Consider the following 26226-nt stretch of genomic DNA (forward strand, 5'->3'; position numbering starts at 1 on the left):
AAACCAACATTTAATTCTTGAACCCAGCTGTAGAAAGCAAATCACTTCACAATGCTTTTTCAGCATGTCTGATTTGGGGGGGGGGTAAACTCTAAATAATAGTGGTGAATCTTTTATTGAAACAATCTAATCAAAGCGGATAGAGTGTTAACTAGAATTCATCTGCCTCACAGGGACGGGGAGGGGTGGGGGGTGGGGTTTTATTGGGGTTCTTCATGGGAAAAAATAAGTATTGGTAAAGGGAAATGTGTTTGATATTTGCATGACTGAGACATAAACCTGAAAGCTTTGTAACCTTTCCCACAGTGATTCAATAAATAAATAAAAAAAAAATGAAACTTCTTATTCCTCTTTCAGTCTCCCTTTTTTTTTTTTAACACCTTTTGATGTATTAGCACAGCGGGCAGGGCATTTGCCTTGCACACGGCCAACCAGGCTTTGATTTCTCCGTCCATCTCGGAGAGCCCAGCAAGTTCCCGAGAGTATCGTGCCCACATGGCAGAGACTGGCAAGCTACCTATGGCAAATTCTATATGCCAAAAACAGTAACAACAAGTCTAACAATGGAGATGTAACTGGTGCCCGCTCGAGCAAATCAGCGAATAACGGGAGGACAGTGCTACGACAGTTCTACAGTGCTATAGTATTATCTTAATGATTTGGTTGTTCCAATATTGATGGCACATATATTAATGATTGCTACATCCTTCTATAAAATGATTTACTTATATTTATAAAAATAGTTCTTTATGTTAGTGGAAACATTCCCCAGTCTGGTGGTTCTTGAACTGGGTTGTCAAAGAGTTGGATGACTGAACTGGATTTAGTGAGCTTCGAATAAATTGAAATTTTTATTTTATTTGGGTTGAGGTAATGTGGTTACAATATTGTTAACAGCATTGTTAACGTGCTTTTGCTAAACTGCACCTTCACTGTCACCAGCGTCAAAGTCCCTCCACCACCATCCTTAGGTCTCTTCTAGTCAGCCTCTTCCTTCCGCTCCAGCTGCCCTCAGCAGCCACTATTAGGTCACCTCAGTGCTGTGTTTTGTTTCTCCAAGTCAAGGAGCAGATAAATATCTGAAAGCGGAAAATCTGAACCATCGTTCACTTGGATGGCCCAGGGCCAGAGTCCTCAAAATGCAGCAGGAAGGGATACCAAGCCTTCTTTGGGGTGGGTCCAAGTTGTGACCTAGGACTTTGGGGGTGAACTGGGGAGCTGACAGGGGCCATTAGGATGCCAAAGTTCCTGTTCAGACGCTGTTATACATGGAAGGTGAATGAGTGGCCAGATGTAAAAAGATATTTTTATTGAGATTTTTGGCCTGGTCAGCAATGTGCAATGAAAGCTCACTATACTATCTCTGGCCCTTGTGAGTGAGGTGTTAAAGTTAGTATTTCTCAAGGGCTTTAGGCCATGGTCAAAAGGAACTGGAACTGGTGTATGCAACACTCCAGGGATCTTCTGGAACTCCAGGAGGGGCCCAGGTCTGCATGCCGAACACCCAACTCAGAGGTGAGTGAGAAACCTCCCAGATCTCTCTGCATTTGATACAACCGGCAGGACCAAGCTCAGGGTCACCGTCACTGTCACTGTTATCCCATTAATCATTGATTTTTTTCTTGAGTAGGCGCCAGTAGAGTCTCCATTTGTCCCAGCCCTGAGATTTTAGCATTATAAACTTTAAGCCCTCTCTCTGCGGATGCGGCACACCAGCTGGATGTCTTTGGGCATAATGGTGACACACTTGGTGTGGATGATGCAAAAGTTGGTGTCCTCGAAGAGCCCCATCAGATAGGCTTCACAAGCCTCCTGCAGTGCCATGATTGCCAAGCTCTGGGAGTGCAGGTCAGTCTTGAAGTCCTGCGTGATCTCGTGCACCAGCAGCTGGAATGGCAGCTTGTGGATAAGCAGCTCGGTGGACTTCTGGTAGCGGCAGATCTCACGAAGCACCACGGTGTCGGGCAGGTAGCAGTGAGGCTTCTTATTACCTCCCGTGGCTGGCACGCTCTTGTGGGCTGCCTTGGTGGCCAGCTGCTTGCGGGGCACCTTCCCACCTGTTGACTTGCGTGTCGTCGGATTAGTATGAGCCCTCTTGTTTTTTCCAGCTCAGCTAGAGACTCCTTCAGGGTTAGGGAAATGAGACCCATTTATGCTACTGTTGTTGGCATATTTGGTATGTCACGGGGAGCTTGCCAGGCTCTGCCATGTGGGCTGGATACCCTTGGTAGCTTGTCAGGCTCCAAGTTCAGGGTACAGAGAAATTTTTGAATTTGTAACTAAGAGCACAGTTTTTAAATCATCTGCCTGGGAGTTCACAATCTCTTTCTTGGGTCCCACAATTAACACCAAACCACTTTTGTCCATGGGCACATAGTTATTGTTGTTGAAGGGGCATTGGACGAGTATTTTTCTATTTAGCAATCATAAAAGTCACTCTGTTCCAAAAGAACCAAATTCAGAATCACAGTATATCTGTTCTTCTGTGTTCATTGGATCATATTAGTTGCAATAACCAAAAGGTTAAAATGTAAAAAATTATGCACAGGTGAGTGGATAAAGCAAATGTATATCTATCTATCCATCATTATATTGGAATCTTATTTGCCTATTCACGGTCACGGTCCTCCCGTTGTTCATCAATTTGCTCGAGCGGGCCCAGTAACGTCTCCATCGTGAGACTTGTTGTTACTGTGTTTGGCATATCGAATACTACACGGGGAGCTTGCCAGGCTCTGCCGTGCGGGCGAGATACTCTCGGTAGCTTGCCGGGCTCTCCGAGAGGGGCAGAGGAATCGAACTCCGGTTGGTCATATTGGCTGCGTGCAAGGCAAACGCCCTACCGCTGTGCTATCGCTCCAGCCCTATTAAGGAAGGAAATCCTGACACACACACTAAAATACACAGTGAACTTTGAAGACTATGATAAGTGAACTAAGACAGTTTTGTAGGATAATTATTGCAGGATTTTAAATACATCACCGTTGATAGTAGTCAAGGCATAGAAAGAGTTAATGAAATGGTGAGTCCCAGGGAAGGAAGAGTCAATGGGGAGTGACTTTTCAGTGTCTGCAGAGTTTTGTCCCACATGATGAAGAGTTTCTGGAGATGTGTATTTTTTAATCATATTTTATTCTATTATATTTTAATTTATAAAATATATCTATTATACTCTATTATAATTTACTCTAAAATATTTAAGTGTGGATATTTCATACAGTGCATGTATAGAGCATAAAATTTCCAATAAGATGTTATAAAATATTGTTTGCTGAGGGAAAAGGTATAAACATCTCTATTTTTATCACAATACAATTATGAAAAAGCAAACACTGAGTACCTTGGACCCACCTTTTCCATTTGATTGTTCTACAGGCTGCTAAAATTAACCATTTTATTCATTTACTATTCTTACATTGTTTCTGAAAATATTAGTGCGTGTCTAAATAATGTGCTTGATTGAATCATTATAATTTGAAAAACTTTGAACCCCTCCCCACCCCCACTTTAGCCTGACTTCCTCAACGAAGAGTTTTGTGATCTGATCTCTCCTATGAGCAGGAAGCTCTGGTTTATCCCCCTCTCATACTTGTTTCTCCCTGAATCCTGGCAGCTCGCACCAAAGCTATGGGCACGGAAGTGTGTGACGTCAGTGGGAGGGACCATTCTCCCAGCCAGCTGTTCCTTTTCATTGGTTTTATACTAGAAACCCTACAGTAATCTATAAACTGAAGTAGCTCATAAAACCTAAGTTTTCTAGTGAACTGGCTTTACTTGAGCTGAAGGCAGTCACTCCAAATAGTTTCCCTTCAAACAGAAAAAAGTTCCTCTTTGAAATATGCTCACTTCCAAGCATTATCTGGGAAATAAAGGTCATCACTATCAAACTTGTTGTGGAGGTGGGTTTACTGGATTTACTATCCTCAAAGCAAGGTTCACCCCGTGACCCCCTTCAAACTAGGAAGAGGCATTAGAAACAAAAGAAAACTCGAGTACCTGTCCCCTCTTTAATTTCCACTGAACTCCCCCCACTGCCAAAGAACCCTTCTGAGTGCCTGGGTGTGCAATCCTCATTTTAGACACAAGACAGACAGACAGAATGGGAAATTTAATATTATCCTGTGGACCAGTTATCTTACCGTGTGAATAGGAAAAAAAATTAGTGGTGAACGATTTCAGTTGGACAGAAAGGAAAACATATTGATTTATAGAATTAAATGGCTATGAGTGACTTGTTATTTCCATACATGCATATATAGAGCATAACATTTCCAATAAGATGATAAAAAACATTGTTTGCTGAAGGAAAAGGTATAAACATCTAAAAGAATGTACTACATAAAAGAAAGAAATAGTTTTAATGTAAAGGTAAAGGTAAAGGTAAAGGCCCTCCCGTTGATGGTCGATTTGCTCGAGCGGGCCCAGTCACGTCTCCATTGGAGACTTTGTTGTTACTGTGTCTGGCATATCGAATACTCTCGGTAGCTTGCCAGGCTCTCCGAGAGGGGCGGAGGAATCGAACTCGGGTCGGCCATGTTGGCCGCTTGTAAGGCGAACGCCCTACCCGCTGTGCTATCGAAATCTAACACTTGGAGAGTAGTTATGATCAAGAAGAGACCGCTATGACAATAATAGCTGGGAATGATCACTCTGGACAAGATGTGAGGGTTAAAAGTAGGTACAGGATATCCTTGATTACCTTTCAGTATCAATATTGCAAACCACAATGCCCAAAAGGAAAGAGAGAGACAGAGAGAGAGAAAGAGAGAGAGAGAGACAGAGAGATAGAGAGAGAGAGAGAAGAAAAGTGCTTGCTATAGAGTCAGTCAGGTGCTGGAAAATGAACACTGGTGGAGGAATGGGTGTTGGAATTCTGTACGACTGAAATTCAATCATGAATGGCTTTGTACTGCTCTAAAAATTTATAAAAAAATTAAGATAAAGATGAGTTAAAAAAATCTAACACTTGGAGGGTTAAATTTACTCTAATTTATGCCTCTAGTGTGGATGAGCTGGTCGTTGCAGCTCATTTATCCTGGTGGGACTTTGCCCACTTAAGTGGTTTCAACTCACTATTCTATTTTTTTTTTTTTTTTGCTTTCTGGGTCACATCCGGCGATGCACAGGAGCTACTCCTGGTTCATGCACTCAGGAATTACTCCTGGCGGTGCTCAGGGGACCATATGGGATGCTGGGAATCGAACCTAGGTTGGCTGCGTGCAAGACAAACGCCCTACCCACTGTGCTATTGCTCCAGCCCCTCACTATTCTATTTTGAACTCATTAAATAATCAGAGGATAATTCACCTCAATTTTTCTCTCACTATATAAATGCCCACACTTTGAATATTTGCTATGAACTTGGGTTTTGACATTTTCCACTTTCAATACTCTGAATCTCACCAAACAATGTGAGTGAGGGCTTTCCAGAATACCTTGCATTCATGTTGCATTTCATTTTGAATTCATTTTTGATAGTTGCATGTTCGGAAACATTTAATGTTGCCAATTTCTTCTTGATCCTGATGTAAGCTAAGGGGCAGCATGTGTGCTTATGACCCAAGTTTAAAAAGCTGAACTATAAACAATTTCTCCCCAAATTCATTATCTTGATTGAAAATACATTCCAGAGAATCTGCCTTATGCAACAAGAGAGCACCCGAGGGTGACTCTGGGCAGAGACTATGGCAGGGGCGGTGTTCCCGACTGTCCTGCCATTTCAACACATTGCTCAGAGGTGGTGGTAAGAATTAGGAACCTCCTCTCCACATCACTGAATGAAAAGTTGCTGCATGAGCTCCCATTTGACCCAGCAATACCACTCCTGGGAATATATCCCAGAGAGGCAAAAAGGTACAGTCGAAGTGACAGCCGCAATTGTCTGTTCATTGCTGCACTCTTTACAATAGCCAGAATCTGGAGAAAACCTGAGTGCCCGAGAACAGAGGACTGGTTAAAGAAACTTTGGGAATGGAGCGATAGCATGGCAGGTAGGGCGTTTGCCTTGCACGCGGATGACCCGGGTTCCATCCCCAGCATCCCATATGGTCCTTCAAGCACCACCAGGAGTAATTCCTGAGTGCAGAGCCAAGAAACTTTGGTACATCTACACAATGGAGTACTATGTAGCTGTTAGAAAAGATGAAGTCATGAAATTTACATACAAGTGGTACTACATGGAAAGTATTATGCTAAGCGAAATGAGTCAGAAAGAGAGGGACAGACATAGAAAGATTGCATTCATCTGGGGAACATAAAGTAACAAAATAGGAGACTAACACCCAAGAATGGCCGAGATTAGTACCAGGAATTTTACTCCATGGCTTGGAGGCCAGCCACACATGCTAGGGGAAAAGGCAGCTCAGATAGAGAAGGGAGCACCAAATAAAGGGTGTTGGGAGGATCCTCCCAGGATGGGAGATGCATGCTGAAAGTAGACTATAGACCGAACATGATTGCCACTCAATGCTTCTTTTGCAAGCCACAGCACCCAAAAGAAGAGAGAGAACAAAAGGGAATTCCCTGCCACAGGGGCAGGGTGGGATGGGGAGAATTGGGAGGTGCGAGGGATACTGGGATCAGTGATGGTGGAGAATGGACAGTGGTGGAGGGATGGGTACTCGATCATTGTATAACTGAAACCCAAGCACAAAAATTTGTAAGTCTACAACTGTACCTCATAGTGTTTCACTAATAAGAATTAAAAAAATATTTACACATAAAAATTGCTGCATGAAAGGTTGCATGTATATAATGAAATAACATTCACCAATGAAAAGAAAACAACTCAGACCATATATTTTGTTTTAGGCACCATCATTGACAATGCTGTGGACAGGGTTTCATGCACACACCTTTCTAACACCACACCTTTTTTTCCCTGAGTGCCTGCCTCCTCCATTGTCTCAGGGCACCCCTCTTGTCCCTCTGTGGCCCCTGTCAGAGTCAGCTCAGTTCTGTAGACCAGGATTCTAAATGCAGTACCAGTGATAGCAGTCAAGGCATAGAAATAGTTAATAAAATGTAGAAATAGTTAATAAAATAGTGGTATCTTGATAATTAGTTATTTCCTTACTGTGTGTGTGTGTGTTTTTTAAACTAAACTATCCCACATATAAAGGATATGGTGCCGCCTGAAGGTCGATCTGTACCTGTGAGGTGAGTGCATCAGCAGCCTGCTGGCATCTTCAGACTTCCAGATACCCCAAAATTGCTGCTGTGCCTTTGGCCAGACCCCCAAAACTTGGGGCAATGTTTACCAAGAAAGTAAACGGCCAAAAATTAGGTATGTGAGAGACACACTCACAAACCACCTCCAGCTCAGCTGAATAATTGGAGCATGGACTCTCTGGTTCCTGATCGAACTGCTTAATGGCCATGATCCCAGAAACTCAGAAACAAATCTCGAAACTCAGCGGCTTTGGACAGAAATGTGTCTGGACCGTGCAGCAGATTACTGTTGCTGGGCCACCCCGGGGGGAAAGGGTGCTGTCCCTCTGCCTGCTCCCTCTTGGCGGCTCGATGGCCGCCATCCGCCAGAGGCCATTGGATGGTCAGGTTTGGGCCCACAGTGATGAGATGCGGGGCCTCATGGGATGGGGGTGGAGCCGGCCCTTTCCTCTCAGTCCCAACGAGACCCCAAGTCGCTGCCCACGAATGGCCTCTCTGGTTCCTGATCAAGTCGCTTAATGGCCATGATCCCAGAGACTCAGAAACAAATCTCGAACCCAGCAGGTTTTGGCAGAAATCCCTCCAGATTTAAGTGTTAGAACTTCGGAATTCCAAAAATCACGTGGCTCTACTGCAGCCATGCGACACCATATGTTATTCATAACCAGCAATAGAAACAAATTGTCTAGTGTTGCCTTTTCAGCAGATCTGAGTGTTGGGGTAAAATCCCAAATAATAATGGTGGGTCAGGTGTCAAAATATTAAATGTAATGTAATCAAAGTAGAGAGAGAGTATTCTGGAAATCATCTGCCCCACAGGTAGGGGGAGGGTGTGGGATGGGGCTATGCTGGGTTTTTTGATGGTGGAGAATGGGCACTGGTGAAGGTATGGGTGTTTTATTGTATGACCAAGACTTAAACCCAACAACGTTGTAACTTCTCTCACGGTGATTCAATAAGTAAAGTTATAAAAAAATGAAAAAAAAAAAGCAAGGTGAAGTTCATGCCCAGTTCAATTAGTCTAATCAGTGGCTGAATAAAAAGCAGTACTCCTACATTAAAAAAATAAAATAAAACTATCCCACATATGAAAAATATCATTCTGTGTCCTTCTTCTTTCTAACTTTAATCAGTGGAATACTTTCCAGATTCCCCCATCTCATGGCATATTGCATGATTTAATTTTTTCCTTATAGCTGAATAGAATTCCATTGTGTGTAAAAGAAGTGGAAAATCTATAGGCAGAAGCAGGAAACTAAGAGATAGATCCTCCGAGTGACCCATTCTAGGAGCTGAGATGAAATGAATGAATCGTAAGTCATAAAGTTACAACCAAAACAGGACAAGAGAGCAAGGCCCGTCAGGGTGAGCAGGAATGGAATAGGGTCACAGAAATAATCAATAAATCTCTATACGGAATTTAAAACTAATTATATTAATCACTGACTATACCAACTGCGTGTGTGTCAGCAGTTATGCTAGCAACCTTTGTTACATGAAAAACCCCCCATAGAGCCTTATCTAAGCTATAGAAACTGTGAGCTGCATTAGTGGCTCGATCTGTTTTGGTGATAACCATGTCAAGGTCACTTGTGTAGAATGAACTAGGTAGCCTTTAACATACATCTAGGGTGCTTCCTGTTTCCGGGTCAGATATTCAGAACATATGTACCACAAAACCATTGTAAACGTTTGTGTATTGATCAGTCACCTAAAGAGGTTTGGCAGAGAGAGGGAGAGAGGTCAGAGATTATTTGCAGGGCCCAGTGTGGAATGGGCTGGAGAAGGAGGGAGAACAATCACGCCAGAGGCCGGCCCACATTTTCATGGACCTAAAAGCACAGCAGCAAGAATTCAAACGCCCAAGCGCCTCTTCATGTGTTACATGATCTGCATGTGGGTGTTGTTTGGGTCCGCAATTCAAACACAAGACACCCATAAGGAGCTCAAAGGTTTTATTAAAGAGAGTTGTTACAAAGAGAGGGAGAGAGAAAGTTGTTATAAATGGACTGGGCTGAACCCCATAGAGAAATGGTCGGGGTACAACCCCCTTCAACCACAGGGCAAAGTTTAAGTTGACTTGACTTCCCACGGATTGACTGGTGCCACCTGCAAGTATCACAAGTACCTCAAGCCTTTGTTTATTTATCTATCGGTTTTGTTTGTTTCCAGGGTGTGCTCCAGCATAGGGTCTGGGGTTCATGCCCAGTTCAGTTGTCAGTCACGTACTTTCTAGCATGGCTGGCTTCTAAAATAAATACACTTAGTTTCTTACTCAGAAGCAGTCAGAAAGGTTATTCCAGCAGTATCTTTCCTGTCACACCCAGCGATGCACAGGGGTTACTCCTGGCTTTGCACTCAGGAATCACCCCTGGCGGTGCTCAGGGGACCATATGGGATGCTGGGAATCGAACCCGGGTTGGCCGCGTGCAAGGCCAACACCCTACCCGCTGTGCTATTGCTCCAGCCCTCTTCCAAATTTTTATTTATTTTTTTTCCAAATTTTTAAGAATGAAAATACTGAGTAATAAAGATATTCAGACTCAGAATTAGGAAAATAGAAAAGTTTATGGAAAACAGAAAGGGGAAGAACTTAGTATAGGACTAAGTTAAGTAAGGCTCATTTTGGGAATTTTTATAGAGAAACTGGGTCTTTGTGTTACCTGTCCAGTGACCAGAATGTCACAGAGAATTCAGGGAATTTCCAGAGTGGCCTGGCTGCTTTTGGTCTTCTGGGTTTTCTGTTTGACCTGAGATATTGGCTCTTAGACTTGATGAGCTTAAGACCTGGGGCAGAATTTATAATTTTTGGCAACTGTGAACTTCTTACACATTAGATAGAGCCTGTGACTGCAGGAATGTTAAAAATATAGGATGAGAGCAGTAAAAAAAATTGGGCTGCTCAGAGAAGCTGGCAAGGAAAATCTGATGCTTCTTCTTCCAGGGATCCCCTGCATTATGTATGGTCCCCCAGCTCTGCCAGGAGTGATCCCGGAGCCCAGAACCAGGGGTGAGCCTTGGGCATGGCTAGGTGTGGTCCTTAAACAAACAAACAAACAAACAAGACAAAAGTGTGAGCTTGATACTCCAGCCTTACCGTCCCAATAAAAATACTGAAAGCCCTGAACAAACACGATGACCTCTTAGCACCTGTATGGCAAACCATAATGCACAAGAGGAAAAGGAACGAGAGAGCAAGAAGGAAGAAAGTGTTTGCCATAGAGGGAGGCTGGGGGTGGGTGGTGGGATGTTGGGGGATGGTAGGAGGGAAATGGGGGATGGTGGTAGGAGATGTGCACTGGTGGGGGGATGAGTGCTGAGTCATTGTGTGACTGAAACTCAATTATGAACAGTTTTGTAATGGTCTATCTCATGGATATTCAATTAAAAAAATCTAAAAAAATTGTAATGTGGAGTTCATGCCCGCTTTAGTCAGCTTAATCAATGGCTAAATAAATAGCAATACTTATACATTAAAAAAAGTGAGCTGTAGAGGGGCCTGCCCGCTGTGACTCCTGAGTGGGGTCTACTCAGCTCCTCACTCCTCACCAAAGCCTCTCCCTGTTTGTTCCTGGGGAAGAAAATAGTTCTTCAGTCTATTTCCTGTCACCCTCCTCTGATGAAGGTCCAGCTCTACCTTTTCCTTCCTCTCCACCCACTTCCTGCCTGACATTCTTTCGTTTTCACTTTTCACTGAGGCCAACAGTATGTTTTGAAGAACTTGGGTTCTGGTAATTTCCACCAAGCACAGAAAATAACGTTCTCATCTCTGATCTCTAACCCCAAGACGCAGAGCTGCCACGGAGGATGCAGAGGCCAGGGCCCGTCCTGTGTGGTGAAGATCTGGATCCCCTCCACACCACCATCTGCGGCTGCTCCCTCGGGAACTCCTGTCTATGAGGAAAGGTTCCACCAGGACAGTACTGAGGCTCAGGAAGAGACACAGAGACACTGAGGAGGAGGTTAAGGAGCCTGCAGAGGTCCAGCAGTCCCGGTGGAGAGTTAAGATCCAAGTCCTGTCCTGCCTTCATTGGCTACTGAAGACTGATGCACAATTCCACCAAGTTATGCCACACTTTAAAGCTTGCATCACCAGGCAAGTTTTCCAGGATGAGTTTAGGGAACTTAGATCAAATTTGGGTAACAGTAAATGGTCACCAGGAGACATGAGAATGGTTGAAATCACTCTAAGGCAGTGCAAAGAGGAAATTAAAATTGAAAGTTAAGATAAAGGAGTAGGGAAATGGACATTATTGGAGATTTTCAGAAAAGGGTCCTGCACTAATTAAGCTATTTATTACTCCAAGAAAGGGCAAGACTAAGTTTCTAGAATTGTTCTGGTAGAATCTGGACTCCATAATCCATTACAAATTACCAAACTAATGTTTTGTGCTATCAAACCTGAAGAATTTCCTCTTATTAGAATCTTGAGGTGAGAATTTAAAGGACTACCAATAGTGATTACATTTGTCGGGAGGACAGTGACAGTGATATAGTTATTGACTGATAACTGATCATCTAAGAACATTTTTATATGATCTGGAGAAATATGGGAATACTTTGTAAATATAAAAGTAGCACTTTTTTTTTAATCACTGTCCTCCCACTGTTCATCCATTTGCTCGAGTGGGCCCAGTAACATCTCCATTGTGAGACTTGTTACTGTGTTTGGCATATTGAATATGTCACAGGTAGCTTGCCAGGCTTTGCTGTGCAGGCAAGATACTTTCGGCAGCTTGCCAGGCTCTCTGAGAGGGGCAGAGAAATCGAACCCGGGTCGGCTGAGTTGGACACATGCAAGGCAAACACCCTACTGCTGTGCTATCGCTCCAGCCAAAATATAAAAGTAAATAAAATATGTCACTGTATCACTGTCATCCTGTTCGTCGATTTACTCGAGCAGGTGCCAGTAATGTCTCTATTCCTCCCAGCCCTGAGATTTTATTTTTTTATTATTTTTTTATATAATTTATTTCTTTATTGAATCACTGTGGGAAAAGTTACAGAGCTTTCGGGTTTAGGTCTCAGTCATGTAAATATCAAACACATTTCCCTTTACCAATACTTATTTTTAACCACGAACCCCAATAGAACCCCACCTCCCACCCCTCCCAATTCCTGTGAGGCAGTTGAGTTCTAGTTAATACTCTATCTACTTTGACTAGATACATTGTTTCGATAGAAGATGCACAATTATTGTTTAGGGTTTACGATCCTCCCCCCCCAATTCAGACATACTGAAACAGCGTTGTGAAATGTTTTGCTTTCTACAACTTTGTTTAAGAATAAAATGATATCGCGGCCGCGCGGTTTTGGATTTCTGCTATTTTACTTATTAACCCTGGAAGAATTTCTATTAAAAGTTAGATAGTTAAGAGATTGGTTTCTGTGCTCTGGAGTCGTGACCGTGCCGGAGAGCCGCTCGTGGGGGGCAGCTGGCGACCTCGGTCGGGCATGAAGGACGGCCCATTACGCCCCCCTTCCCATGAGGTCCCTGCCGCCCCCCCCCACCCCCCCGCGGCTCAAACCTGCTGTCCACAAGGCTCCGTTGCGGCCGCCATATTTCTTTCCAGAGAGGAGCGGGCGAGTGGGTCAACACCCTTTCCCCTCCGGGCAGGCATGCTGGCGCGGTTTAACACATAGTCCATTTGCTTTTCTGCTCCAAGCGCCAGCCCTGAGATTTTAGCAGCCTCTCCTTACTCATCTTTCCCAGTGATTGGAGGTTCTTTCAGGTTCAGGGGAATGAGATCTGTTATTGTTACTGTTTTTGGCATGTCGAATATGCCACGGGGAGCTTGCCAGGCTCTGCCCATGCAGGCAGGAGAGATACTCTCAGCAGCTTGCTGGGCTCTCTGATATATATATATATATATATGTATATATATTATATTTTGTTGTCAAATGTCTGAACCCATCAAATATGGTGTGTAATTATGGAAAATGGGTAGGGAGTGTCTTATGATGTGTCCAGGAATATGTTCACTCATGAGTGAGGCTCAGTCTGAGCATCATGGAAAATGGCCTAGAGCGTTGCGGTGGTTGGACAGCTGCTAGGGCTGGGTCCCTTGGGGTGGGGAGTGCTCTCACCTGTCCCACCCTAGGGAGCCCCGAGAGAAAACAGCCTGGCACGGACTAGGGACAAGAGTAGTATATTCCATAAGCTGTGAGAAAAATTAAATGAGTTAAATGTGGGAAGCACTTTGTTCTTTACCAGGAGGACATACTAAATAAAATGTTAATCACTATTACCATCATAGTCATTATTATTTCGAAGCAAAGTTTAATTTCTCCTGAGTCTAACTTTTTTTTATGTAGGAGTACTGCTATTTATTCAGCCACTGATTAGCTGATTGAATTGGGCATGAACTCCACATTACTTTTTTTCATAATTTTATTTTTTTCTTTTTATATTTATTTATTGAATCATTGTGGGAAAAGTTACAAAGCTTTCAGGTTTAAGTCTCAGTCATACAATGATTAAACACCTTTCCCTTCACCAGTACACATTTTTCATCACCAAGAACCCCAATATGCCCTCCTCCCACCCCTCCCAATGCCTGTGATGCAGATCATTTCTACTTAACTCTTCTCTACATTGATTACATTCATTATTTCGACAAAAGATGCACCATTATTGTTTAGAATTTCCCCCCCAACAATCAGAATTGCTGAAAAGGCATTGTGAAATTCTTTGTTTTCTATAGCTGGTTATGAGAATCATATAATGTCGCATGACTGCTATCACGACCGCACGATTTTGGATTTTTGCAAAGAGCCAGATAATTACGAGATTGGTTTCTGTGCGTCTGATGTTATGGCTGTGCCAGAGAGCCGCTCGTGGGGGGCAACTCGTGACCTCGGTAGGGCGTGAAGGATGAGCCGGTACTGCCCCCTTTCCCATGAGACTGCAGTTGCCCCGTCACTGCCGGCTCATACCTGGCTTTCCTATAAGCTCTGAGGTGGCAGCCACCTTGCTGCTTGGGGGGGGGGGGGGAAGCAGAAGGAAACAACACCCCTTCCCTCCCAGGGAGGCGTGGCGCCATAGTTTAACGCATAGTCCATTCACTTTTCTGCTGCAAACTGCTGGGCTCTGCCATGGCTGTGCCAGAATGTCGCTTGTGGGGGGCAACTCGTGACCTTGGTAGAGCGTGAAGGATGAGCCGGTACCGCCCCCCTTCCCATGAGATTGCAGTTGCCCCGCCACTGCTGGCTCATACCTGGCTTCCAATAAATTCTGAGGTGGTGGCCACCTTGCTGCTGGGGGCGGGGGAAGGCGGAAGGGAGCAACACCCTTTCCCTCCTGGGGAGGCATGGTGCCGTAGTTTAACGCATAGTCCATTCACTTTTCTGCTGCAAACTGCCGGGCTCTGGATTAAGTCCTTTTGCCTCTGGAGCCATGGCCACTGTCTTTTCTTTGACTGTCTTAATCCAATGAAGAGATATTGCAAATTTAAAACAAAAATCAATTTTCTTTACAGATAAAAATATTTTAATTTTATTTTAACGTGATGGCTGGAGGAACTGGTCAGGATGGGAGCTGTGTGCTGAAAGTAGATAATGGGCCAAACATGATAACTTCTCAGTATCTGCATTGCAAACCACAATACCCAAAAGTAGAGAGAGTATGGGGGATATTGTCTGCCATGGAGGCAGGGGAAGGGAGCGAAGGGAGGAGTATACTGAGGATATTGGTGGTGGGGAATGTACACTGGTGGAGGAATGGGTGTTTGATCATTGTGTGATTGTAAACCAAAAATGAAAGCTTGTAACTATCTCACAGTGATTCAATAAAATAAAAAAAAAATTTAACGTGCATTTTTTTGGGTCACACCTGACTGTGCTGGAAGTACTCCTAGCTCAGTGCCCTGTGGACCCTGTGATGCCAGGGGTCAAATGTGGGCTTTCCGCATGCAAACCATGCGCTTCAACTGATGGAGCTATCTCGTTGACCCTTAAATCTTTAAACCTGCCAGATGAGAAATCCCTTGTGTCTGAAAGAAGTAAGGTAAATGTAAGGTAAAGGCCCTCCCGTTGTTCATCGATTTGCTCAAGCGGGCCCAGTAACGTCTCCATTGGAGACTTTGTTGTTACTGTGTTTGGCATATTGAATACGTCACGGGGAGCTTGCCAGGCTCTCAGATAACTGACTTTTAGTTTTAATTAATTAAATTTATTTTATAAGTTAGTTCAAAATATTTGATTACATTTGATATTCAAACACCAATCCCACCACCCATTACACCTTCCCACCAGCAAATTCGGGATGTTTCCATCCCAAGCCCCAATCCCTGTCCCAAAACACAACCAAAATAATATATTTAATATTGTCTGTTATGAAGAACTGCTGAACATGCTTACAAAAGTGTCCATAAGGAAGCAGTGTGAAGATTGTTCTATTTTGATAGGAGCCATTAAGACATTCTATAGGATTTCACTAACATGTTGTTAAAGTTTTGGTAATGTAAGCTTTGGTATATACATATATATATATCTGAAATATGTATACATGCATATATATGTTTTCCTCTATGATTTGCTGCCTACTCTCTGAACCCCATGAAATATGGTGTGTTAATTATGGAGAATGGCTAGGGAGTGTCTTACGATGTCCAGGAATCTGTTTATTCATATGTGAGGCTTGGTCCGAGCATGTGGGGAGCAGCCTTGAGTGTGGCGGAGGTTGGGTTGTGGAGGTTTTCGGCTGCCAGAGCTGGGTCCCTTGGGGCGGGGAGGGCTCTCACCCACCCCCCTCTAGGGTGCCCCAAGTGAAACAGCCTGGTGCCGAGTTTGGTGGCATGGCTATGGGGGCCTCATATCAGATAACTGACTTTTAATTTGCTCCTTGAGGTGGTGTAGAGAGGCCTGAAAGGAGAAAATTTATTCAAAAGGAATACTACCCTGGGGTTCTTATTTTAGGATCTAAATATCTCCAGGCTCTATAATGCTTTGCTTTCTCTACAGTGCTTGTTATCATCATCATCATCATCATCATTATCATTATTTTATGTGTAGGGAGGCTGTGCTCAGGGTTTACTCCTGGCTGTGCACTCAGGGATCACTCCCAGCACTGCTCAGGGTACCATAAGGGGTGCTGGGGACCGAACCTGGGTTGACCGCATGCAGGGTGAATGCCCTCTCTGCTGTGCTCATACTATGGTCCCCTCTAGTGCTTTTTAGTATTTGAAATACTTTGCTACAGTTTATCTTTAGGACATTTTTTTTGAACCAGACTTTCATTAGACTGAGACTTTATTTTCATCTCCACTCCTTGGATCATGTATCAAATGGATAACAGTTTAAAACGACATAAATCCACCTACACCTAACATCTTCCTGCATAGAAATGACCCAGATCCACAACTGAACCTCATTAAGTCACCAAGTCAGCAATTCATTCCAGCTCCACAGCTCCTGGAGCAAAACCTTCAATTTTTATAGTACTGACAGTTCGGTAGGATGACAGCAAATTTGATGGGAATGTAGCATATGAGAACACCAAGCTCAGTGAGCCAAAATAATAACTCAGAAGGTTCAACTAGCACCAACCAGCTCAATAAATCCTCAATGACTTTATTAACACCATTGTGAGATATAACAATGGACCCTTCATCCTAATTGTCTTTTATTTATCTGTCTCTTGATAATTTCATTTGTCTTTTTGTTGCAACAAGCAACATAAAGTTAATTTGTTTGTGTCTGCTATGGGGACAGGCTTGGATGGTGGTGGGAAATTTGGGACATTAGTGGAGGGAAGGTCACACCGGTAGCGGGATTGGTGTTGAACAGTGAATGCATGAAATAAATGCATTATTAACAACTTTATAAGTAATGGTGTTATTATAAAAAATTCTCTCAGAGAGCCCAGCAAGCTACCGAGAGTATCTCGCCCGTATGGCAAAACCTGGCAAGTTACCCGTGACGTATTCGATATACCAAACCCAGTAACAATTGTCACAATGGAGATGTTACTGGGCCCACTCGAGCAAATCGATGAACAACGGGAGTGACAGTGACAGTGACATTATAAAAAATCAAGTGAAAGAAACAGGAATCCTTAAAATGACAGTTTTTTAAAAAAATTTTATTAGTGAGACACCATGAGGTACAGTTGTAGACAAACAAATTTTTGTGTTTGGGTTTCAATTATACAATGATCAAATACCCATCCCTCCACCATTGCCCATTTCCCACCACCACGGATCCCAGCATTCCTCCCACCCCCCTACCCCCTATCCCACCCTGCCTCTGTGGCAGGGCATTCCCCTCTGTTCTCTCTCTCCTTTTGGGTGTTGTGGTTTGCAAAAGAGGCATTGAGTGGCAATCATGTCTAGTCTATAGTCTACCTTCAGCATGCTTCTCCCATCCTGGGAGGATCCTCCCGACACCCTTTATTTGGTGCTCCCTTCTCTATCTGAGCTGCCTTTCCCCCTAGCATTGTGGCTGGCCTCCAAGCCATGGAGTAAAACTCCTGATACTTATCTCGGCTATTCTTGGGTGTTAGTCTCCTATTTTGTTACTTTATGTTTCCCAGATGAATGCAGTCTTTCTATGTCTGTCCCTCTCTTTCTGACTCATTTCGCTTAACATGATACTTTTAATCTCACTTGGGTGTGAGATTGTGAAAGGAATTAAGCATAGAGAGAGCATGAAGTCTGTTGAGAGAAAGGTGAACAGACCGGGGTAAATTGGAGGGGGGGTGGGTTGGCCTGGTGGCCTGCCAAGAAGAGCCTCCAGCAGCCACTTGCTTCCACAATCCAAAATCACCGCCATATCCCCGCCCGGATTCCATCGTCTCAGGACGGACCTCGCCAAGATATTATCTGCGAAAATTCTGGTATGAGGGTTTTGTGACTGAAATCGCAAGCAAACTCACAGTTGTAAAGGGGGCAGATCTGGTCCTCTGTTTACTAACACTGTTTCCTCTTACTTATCAACAAAACTACTACGCACTAAAAGCAGCGTGCCCATGTGGTGATTAAATCTCACAGCACATCTTCAGCCGCGTCACCTGGGCTCTAGGCATCTCAGCATGCACCCTTGTGAGGATTTCAGAGTTTTGCTTCTCTTTTGTAACATAAATGTGTTCTGTCTTCCATGTTTCATCTGATTTAACTGTATCTTTAATTCAGACAAGAAGTTGAAAGAGATACTCCCAAACAGTCAGTTGAGGACAAAAATTAGTTGCCAAGAAATTGATGCAGATAGAAAGAAAAAGAATAAAAGTTTCCTGGGTCATTACATCAGTTATGAGCTAACAATAGGTGAACTTCTTCTATCAAAATCAAACCCTGGGGGCATGACACTGCCAGCAGGTTAACCTGTACCTGTGGGGCGAGTGCATCAGCAGCCTGATGGTGATTTCAGACTTCCTGATACCCCAAAATTGCGTTGTGCTTATAGCAAGACCCCAAACACTTGGGACCACATTTACCAAGAAATTAAGCAGCCAAATTTAGGTATGTGGCCTCTGGACAGCAAGATGGTGGCTGCCTTGGAGCTTTTTGGAAAGCCAGGTATGAGCCGGTCGTGACGGGGCAACTGAAATCTCATGGGAAGGGGGGCGTTCCCTGCTCTCCTTCGTGCCCTACCGAGGTCACGAGTTGCCCCCCACAAGTGCCTCTCCAGCATGGTCATGGCTCCAATAGCACAGGGACTTAATGCAGGGCCCGGCAGCTTGCAGCAGAAAAGTGAATGGACTATGCATTATCCACGCCACCATGCCTGCCCCGAAGGGAAAGGGTGTTGCTCCTTTCCACCTTTTTCCCTCTGGACAGCAAGATGGCGGCCACCTCAGAGCTTTTTGGAAAGCCAGGTATGAGCCGGTAGTGATGGGGTAACTGAAACCTCATGGGATGGGGGGGGGGCATTCCCGGCTTGTCCTTCACGCCCTACTGAGGTCATGAGTTGCCCCCCACAAGCGGCTCTCCGGCACGGCCATGGCTCCAGAGCCACAGAAACCAATCTCATAATTATCTGACTCTTAGCAGAAATACTTCCAGGCTTAATAAGTAAAATACTAGAAATCCAAAATCGCGTGGCCGCTATTGTGGACACACAACATCTTTTGGTTCTTATAACCAGCTGTAGAAAACAAATAATTTCACAATGCCTTTTCAGTAGGTCTTATTTTGGGGTGCAAACTCAAAATAATAATGGTGCATAGGGCTGGAGCGATAGCACAGCGGGTAGGGCGTTCGCCTTACAAGCGGCCAACATGGCCGACCCGAGTTCGATTCCTCCGCTCCTCTTGGAGAGCCTGGCAAGCTACCCGTGATGTATTCGATATGCCAGACACAGTAACAACAAAGTCTCCAATGGAGACGTTACTGGGCCTGCTCGAGCAAATCGACGATCAACGGGAGGGCCTTTACCTTACCTTTACCTTTTGTCAAAACAATGAATCTAATCAAAGTAGAGTGTTAACTAGAATTCATCTGCCTCACAGGCATTGGGAGGGTTGGGAGGGGGTATATTGGAGTTCTTGGTGGTGAAAAATAAGTACTGGTGAAGGGGAATGTGTTTGATGATTGCTTGACCGAGAATTAAACCTGAAAGCTTTGTAACTTTTCCCACAGTGATTAAAAAAAAAGTTAGCTATGTGGGAGCCACACCCACAAACCATCTCTGGTTCAGCTATGCAAGCTCGTTTATTGGTCTTATTTCAGAGGCTCATAGATACATCTTGAAAGAGATTAAAAGCTGCAGTTAATCTCAGACCCGCACATGGCTGAACAGACTGGGGTAAATTGGAGGGGGGCGGGTTGGCCTGGTGGCCCCTCCAAGCAGAGCCCCCAGCAGCCACTTGCTTTCACAATCCAAAATCACAACCATATCCCTGGCCAGACTCCACCGTCTCAGGACAGACCTCGCCAAGATATAGTCTGCTGAAAATTCTGGCATGAGGGTTTTGTGACTGAAATCTCCAGGTTATTTTCGAGTTGAGGTGGGCTACCTCCCCACACTTCCCAATACACATGGAAGCATTGGCAGTCACTTCCACGAACCAACTCCAGCACTACCCTGTAAATTCTATAGCCGGGCTTGCTTCAGAGACCTGTAAATAAATCTCGAAAGAGATCAAAAGCTGCAGAAAAGCTCGGACCCACGCATGGATGAACAGAAGGGGTAAATTGGAGGGGGGCAGGTTGACCCGTGCCTGCCCAAGCAGAGCACCCAGCAGCCACTTGATTCCAACAATCCAAAATTGCTGTCATACCTCTAGCCCAACTCTACCATCTCAGGATGAACCTCACCAAGATATAATCTGCTGAAAATTTTGTAATGTGGATCTTAGCACATCAACAGCTCTGATTCAGAGACACAGCAACGAGTCCCGGAAGACACCACAGTTCCAGAGATCTCTCTGGACCCCATACTGAGCCAATACCACCGGGGCACCCCAGATGGAGCAGATGCAGTCTCCCTTCCTACTCCAGATGGAATCCTAATGATCAAGAGCTTCCACAAGGAAGCCCTCCCCAACCCCCAACTCCGTATGTGGGCTCCAGGACTCAACAACCCTAGCCCAGAGATTCCCAATTGAATCCCAAAGTGGATTAGTGCCATACAGAAATGTCTCTGAAACCCAACTGTTTACAATCTAGAAATTTACATTTGCAATCTTGGCTGTGTGAGCTCTCATGATATTCAAAATGAGCAGTGGAAAATAAATTATCTAGCATCTGCCCCTGGCAGGTAGTCTTGAATGGTGGTGGGAAATTTTGAGCAAAACATAATGCCCAGAACTAGAGAGAGAGTATTGGGGAAATTGTCTGCCACAGAGGCAGGGTGAGGAGTGGGATGTGGGTGGTGGAAAATGTGCACTGGTGGATGGATGGGTTTCCCGACATTGTATGGCTGAATCTCAAACATGAAAGCTTTGTGACTGTCTCACGGTGATGCATTTAAAAAATAAATAAAAAGTAATGTGGAGATCATGTCCAATCAGCTTAATCAATTGCTGAACAAATCGCAGTTCTCCTACATTATTATTTAAAAAAAATCAAACCATGTTTTGTTTTGCCTTTTGATAAGGAATCTGTTTCCTGTGGCCAAACATATGCTTCTGTTGACCTTCTAAGCTGAGAAAGCGTCACTGCCTGACCTGCCGTAGTGAATTCAGACCAGCAGGAGCTGAAGTGGAGTAAGTTAGCTGGAGCATCCCAAAAGCCTTGCCTGAGAAATTATCTCTGTGCTACAAAGGTTCCTGGATATCCTTGTATAAGACAAGCAGGACTTCTGAGACGTGACAGTTGAGGGAGAGTTAAGAGACAGGTAGAATAGAGATGTCAGAGTCTAGGATTTTAGCTTTCTCCACAAACTAGTGTCAGGAGATCCATCCACAGTGAAGGGGAGGATTGGAGTGACGGCTATAATAGTCTTACTATTTTAGAAGTATTCTCGAGCATTGAAATAAGGCATGTTCCCTAATGATTTTTTTACAAGTGTAATATTGATACCAGAGTCTTATAAAAACAGCAAAAAATAAAACATTCGATCAATAGATATATCTTGAATATCAATAAAATGCTAATGTAATATTAGCAAATTACTCCAATATCACATTAAAATCTGACAAATCAGTAGAATGTATGAATTTACTTTTATTATTTTCTGTTTTAAAATACTCTTACTGATGATACTTGGGCATACCCTGCGGTGCCAGGAATCAAACCCAGGACTTCATACACAGTCCACCACTGAGCAATATTCCTGCCCCAGGAAATTAGATATTATATATAATATATGTATATATATCCTATATACATATATATGAATTGGGGGCACATCTGACAGTGCTCAGTGCTTACTCCTGGATCTGTGCTCAGGGTTCAGTGGACCATATGAATGTTGGGGCTCGAATTCAGGTCAGCCTTGTGCAAGGCAAGCACCTTACCAACTGAACTATTGCGAAGGCCATATAAATGTAATTTTAAAAAGAATGAAAAACCTTGTTCAACTTTTGTATATCAATGTGTATCATTCATCTTAAACTGACTTAAAGTAAAACAATAATCAAAAGGATTATTTCCAAGGTAATTACAAATAAATCTTTAGGAGTCAGAGACATAGCATAGTGGGTAAGGTGCTTACCTTGCATGCGGTTGACCCAAATTTGATCCCTGATATTCCATTTGGTCACCCAAAACTTCCAGGAGTGATCTCTGAACACAGAGGCAGGAGTAAGCTCTAAATACAGCCAGGTGTGGCCCAAAAACAACAACTAAAATACTTAACAAAGCTTAATGGTTATTCATAATAAAAATTGAAGAAATGAGTAATTGGGGGAGAGTTGTTTAGCTTGTCACACACCAGCACAGATGTGTTATATACTGCTGTGGTCAGTATCTTACTTAAACGGGGACCACAGAAAGCATATCCAGGAACAATGCAAGCATGGATATCCACTACTCCGTATTATAATATGGACTTAAGCCAATGCAATTAGACAAGAGAAATCATTTAGTGGTATTAGAATAAGGAAAGAAGTGGAAAAACTTTGTCCACCTGTAAGATAAAACAAGAAATAAGAGGAAACAAAATGCTGTTACGTACAACTTGGTTTATTCTCAAAATCACTGTGCTAAGTGAAAGAAGCCAGTCTCAAAGGGACTTATTTTATTTTATTATTATTGCTACTATTATTTTTATTTATTTATTTATTTGCTTTTTGGGTCACAACCAGCGATGCACAGGGGTTACTCCTGGTTCATGCCTTTAGGAATTACTCCTGGCCGTGCTCGGGGAACCATATGGGATGCTGGGAATTGAACCCGGGTTGGGCCGCGTGCAAGGCAAACGCCCTACCCGCTTGCTATCGCTCCAGGCCCTTATTTTCATTTTAGACTACTGTTATTGATAGAATTTCAAGTTTACAATATTTCAACACCACACTCTCCACCACAGTAGCTCCTTCCCCCATAGCTATACTCCCTGAAATATCAGTTCTGTATACCAGTTCTCAGGCTCTGTTTTTTCTGTTCTCAGGCCCTTTGTAATTCGCTTACTATGTTAGTTTCTTTATATCTCACATCTGAGAGAGGGCATTCTCTCTTCTTCTGACTCACTTCACCCCAGATCAATTCATTTAGCAGTAAATTGCGTGATTTTATATTTTCTTATAGTGGAGTGATATATACACTGTGTATATACACATATATACAGCTGTGTATATACACATCACAGTTTCTTTATACAACCATCTGTTATTGGGCACTTTAGGTGTTTCTATATTTTGGCTATTGCGAATAGTGCTACAATGAACAAGTGCAGATGTCTTTTCTGAATAGGTTTCTGAATAGAACTTTTGGGTTAAGTCATATGGAAACTTAATTTTTAGTTTTTTGAGAAGTGAAAAGGGATGTCATGGAATTATCTCTAGAATCTTAGTATTTTGAATAAAATCTGCTAGAAAGAAATGTAGTCAATGAATCTTTAATGAATGGGTTAATAAATATGAGTTACCAAAACTTGAGAGAGGAAACATACCTCCTTTTATGGCAGTGTTTCAAAGTTGGTGAGACAGTCCCCAGGGGATGTGGAATGATATGTGGGGGTGGGAAGCAGAGGTACAGCTGTAGCCTTGAGTGCAATTGGGTGAAACTTCTTCTTCTTCTTTTTTTTTTTGCATTTGTCTTGTACATTTCTTACTTGGGTTCAATTCCTGACACCCTATATGGTCCCTGACCGTGACCAGAGTGATCCCTGAGTGCAGAGCCATGAGTAAGTTATGATCACTGCTACTGTAAAATCATACCTTAAAATTATTGAAATGGGTTCATTATTTGATAACAGCTTGTCTAAATATAATACTTTAAAAATAAGACTTTATGGGACCTCCTTAACAGGAGCTATATCACGGTCACGGTCCTCCCGTTGTTCCTCGATTTGCTCGAGCGGGCCCAGTAACATCTCCATCATGAGACTTGTTGTTACTGTGTTTGGCATACCGAGTATGTCATGGGTAGCTTGCCAGGCTCTGCCGTGGGGGCGAGATAGTCTCGGTAGCTTGCTGGGCTCTCCGAGAGGGGTGGAGGAATCGAGCTCGAGTCGGCTATGTTGGCTGCGTGCAAGGCAAACGCCCTACCGCTGTGCTATCGCTCCAGCTGGAGCTCCAGTAGCGCAATCGGTTAGGAGCTATATCAAGGTAAGAAAACTTGTTAGGGGACTGGAGAGATAGTATAGGGGATAAGATGCTTGCTTCACATGTGGCTGATGCAGGTTTTAAAAAAAATTAATTCAATTTTATAAAGTTTTTCACGATGACTTATTGCATTCAATATTCCAGTACCAATCCCACCACCTTTCCACCACCATCATTTCCAATTTTCCCAAACACCACCCAAGCCCGCCCCAATAAAGGCCCTAAATAATTTATTTTGTATTGTTTGTTATGAATAATTTGCTAAAACTATAAAAAAGATTTTCTCAGAAGAAAGTGTGTAATGATTGTGATATCTCCCCTTGGAGTCATTAAGCCCTTGTATAAGAGAATACTAACATCTTGTTACAGGTTGGGCTTGTGGGCTAATATTATCTTAATTGAGATTGGTTGTCTTCTACTTTACATCCCATCCAATGTGGTGTGCGACTCCTGGAATGCTACAGAGTATGAGATGCTGCGCGTCTGCAAGTATAGCTACATGCTCCAGGAATTCTAAACTTTTGAATGTGATGATACAGCTAGACTTAAATTTTTAACTGGATGGTGACTTTGGGGTCCAGAAGTGTCGCTGCAGCTTGTTGGTCTCTTTTGAGATTTATTTATGAATCTCTGGATAATGGCCTTATATGGCATCAGAGGCACCAGAGACAGTTCAATGTCTGCCAGTCTCCTGGAAGAACAGGGAGATGGGGGGAGGTGACCTCTCCCTGACTCCATGAGAGCCTGGAGATTTCTGTCACAAAACCTACATACCTGAGTTTTTTTTTTTTTTAACAGATTCATACCTGCATGAGGTTCATCCGGAGACTGTGGAGTTCAGCTGTGAGCATGGCAGCTATTGGGTTATGGAGGGTTTTGGCTTCTGGGGCTCTGTTTGGGTGGGTGGTTGGCTAACTTGCACCCCTTCTAGGTGCCCCAGATAAGACCCAGTCTGGCACAGGGAATCTCTGCAGTTGTTGATCTCTTCTGAGATTTATTTATGAGTCTAGAACTTTCTTTTAGTTCACTAAAAGAAGATATATTTTCATAGGAGCATGGAGTAATTTTTTTTTTCTGAAAAAAGGCCAGTAGGCCAAGTAATTTAGGTGCTGGATAAGAGATAGCAAGTAGTTAGGGTACTTGCCAATAATCCATCCCATCTGGGTTCAATCTCCAGCATCAGAAGGCTCCCATGCATTACCAGGCCTTGAGACCTCCAAGTACAGCTAGGTCTGGCTAGGTAATTCCTGGCCCCACAGAGCCTGGAGTGAAATGACATCCTTGGGCCCTAACATTGACTGCCAGCCTTGTTAGCTGACTATTTCTGAGACTGGCCCCTGAAGCTCCTAAGCACTGCCCAGGAGTCTTCAACTAACTAGCCAAACAACCAAACAACCAAAAGTCAAGAACAAAAAGGCCACGTCAGGGACTTCTGTTTTATGTTTTCAACCACAGTGTGTGCATTTGCCACGGAACTGTCAGCCCTGCAAGTGAAAGGGCAACATTGGTCATTGACTCTCTCACGTGGCCTGGTCTTCTCTTCCTGCTTCTCAAGAGCAGAGATTTTTGAGATGTTCATATCATATTAGTGACAATGGCACAGATGAAAAACCCAACCCTAAACAAACTAAACCAAAAAACTACCTGGAGGCAACCTCTGTTGTGATGAAAAAGGGATTCTCACCCACTGCTGTGGGAATGTTGCCCTGTGGAAAACAGCATGAAGATTCCTAGGCAAAGTAGGAATACTTTGCCACCCCACTCGGCACCTAGATTCTTGGTGTCTACCCTCAAGGCACAAGCATATTCATCTAAAATGACTATTATTCATTACAGCATTTAGTATGATAACTGGGATTTGCAATCAACCTAGGTGTCCTATGACAGAGGAGTCATAGTCAAAGTGTGGTAAA

At 43.5% G+C, this 26226-nt stretch overlaps 1 protein-coding gene across 1 annotated transcript; it reads right to left on the bottom strand.

The window, feature by feature from the left end:
* Positions 1–1683: 1683 nt before the first annotated feature.
* Positions 1684–25164, bottom strand: LOC130016027 (histone H3.1-like). Its single transcript, XM_056106786.1, has 2 exons — positions 25120–25164; positions 1684–2094 (listed from the first exon to the last, which is right to left on the bottom strand). The coding sequence occupies exons 1-2, from the start codon at positions 25162–25164 to the stop codon at positions 1684–1686; spliced, it is 456 nt and encodes a 151-aa protein (XP_055962761.1).
* Between the last annotated feature and the right edge of the window lie 1062 nt (positions 25165–26226).

The sequence above is a fragment of the Sorex fumeus genome, unplaced genomic scaffold (genome assembly GCF_029834395.1).
Source record: "Sorex fumeus unplaced genomic scaffold, SorFum_2.1 ptg000143l, whole genome shotgun sequence".
Lineage (NCBI taxonomy): Eukaryota > Metazoa > Chordata > Mammalia > Eulipotyphla > Soricidae > Sorex > Sorex fumeus.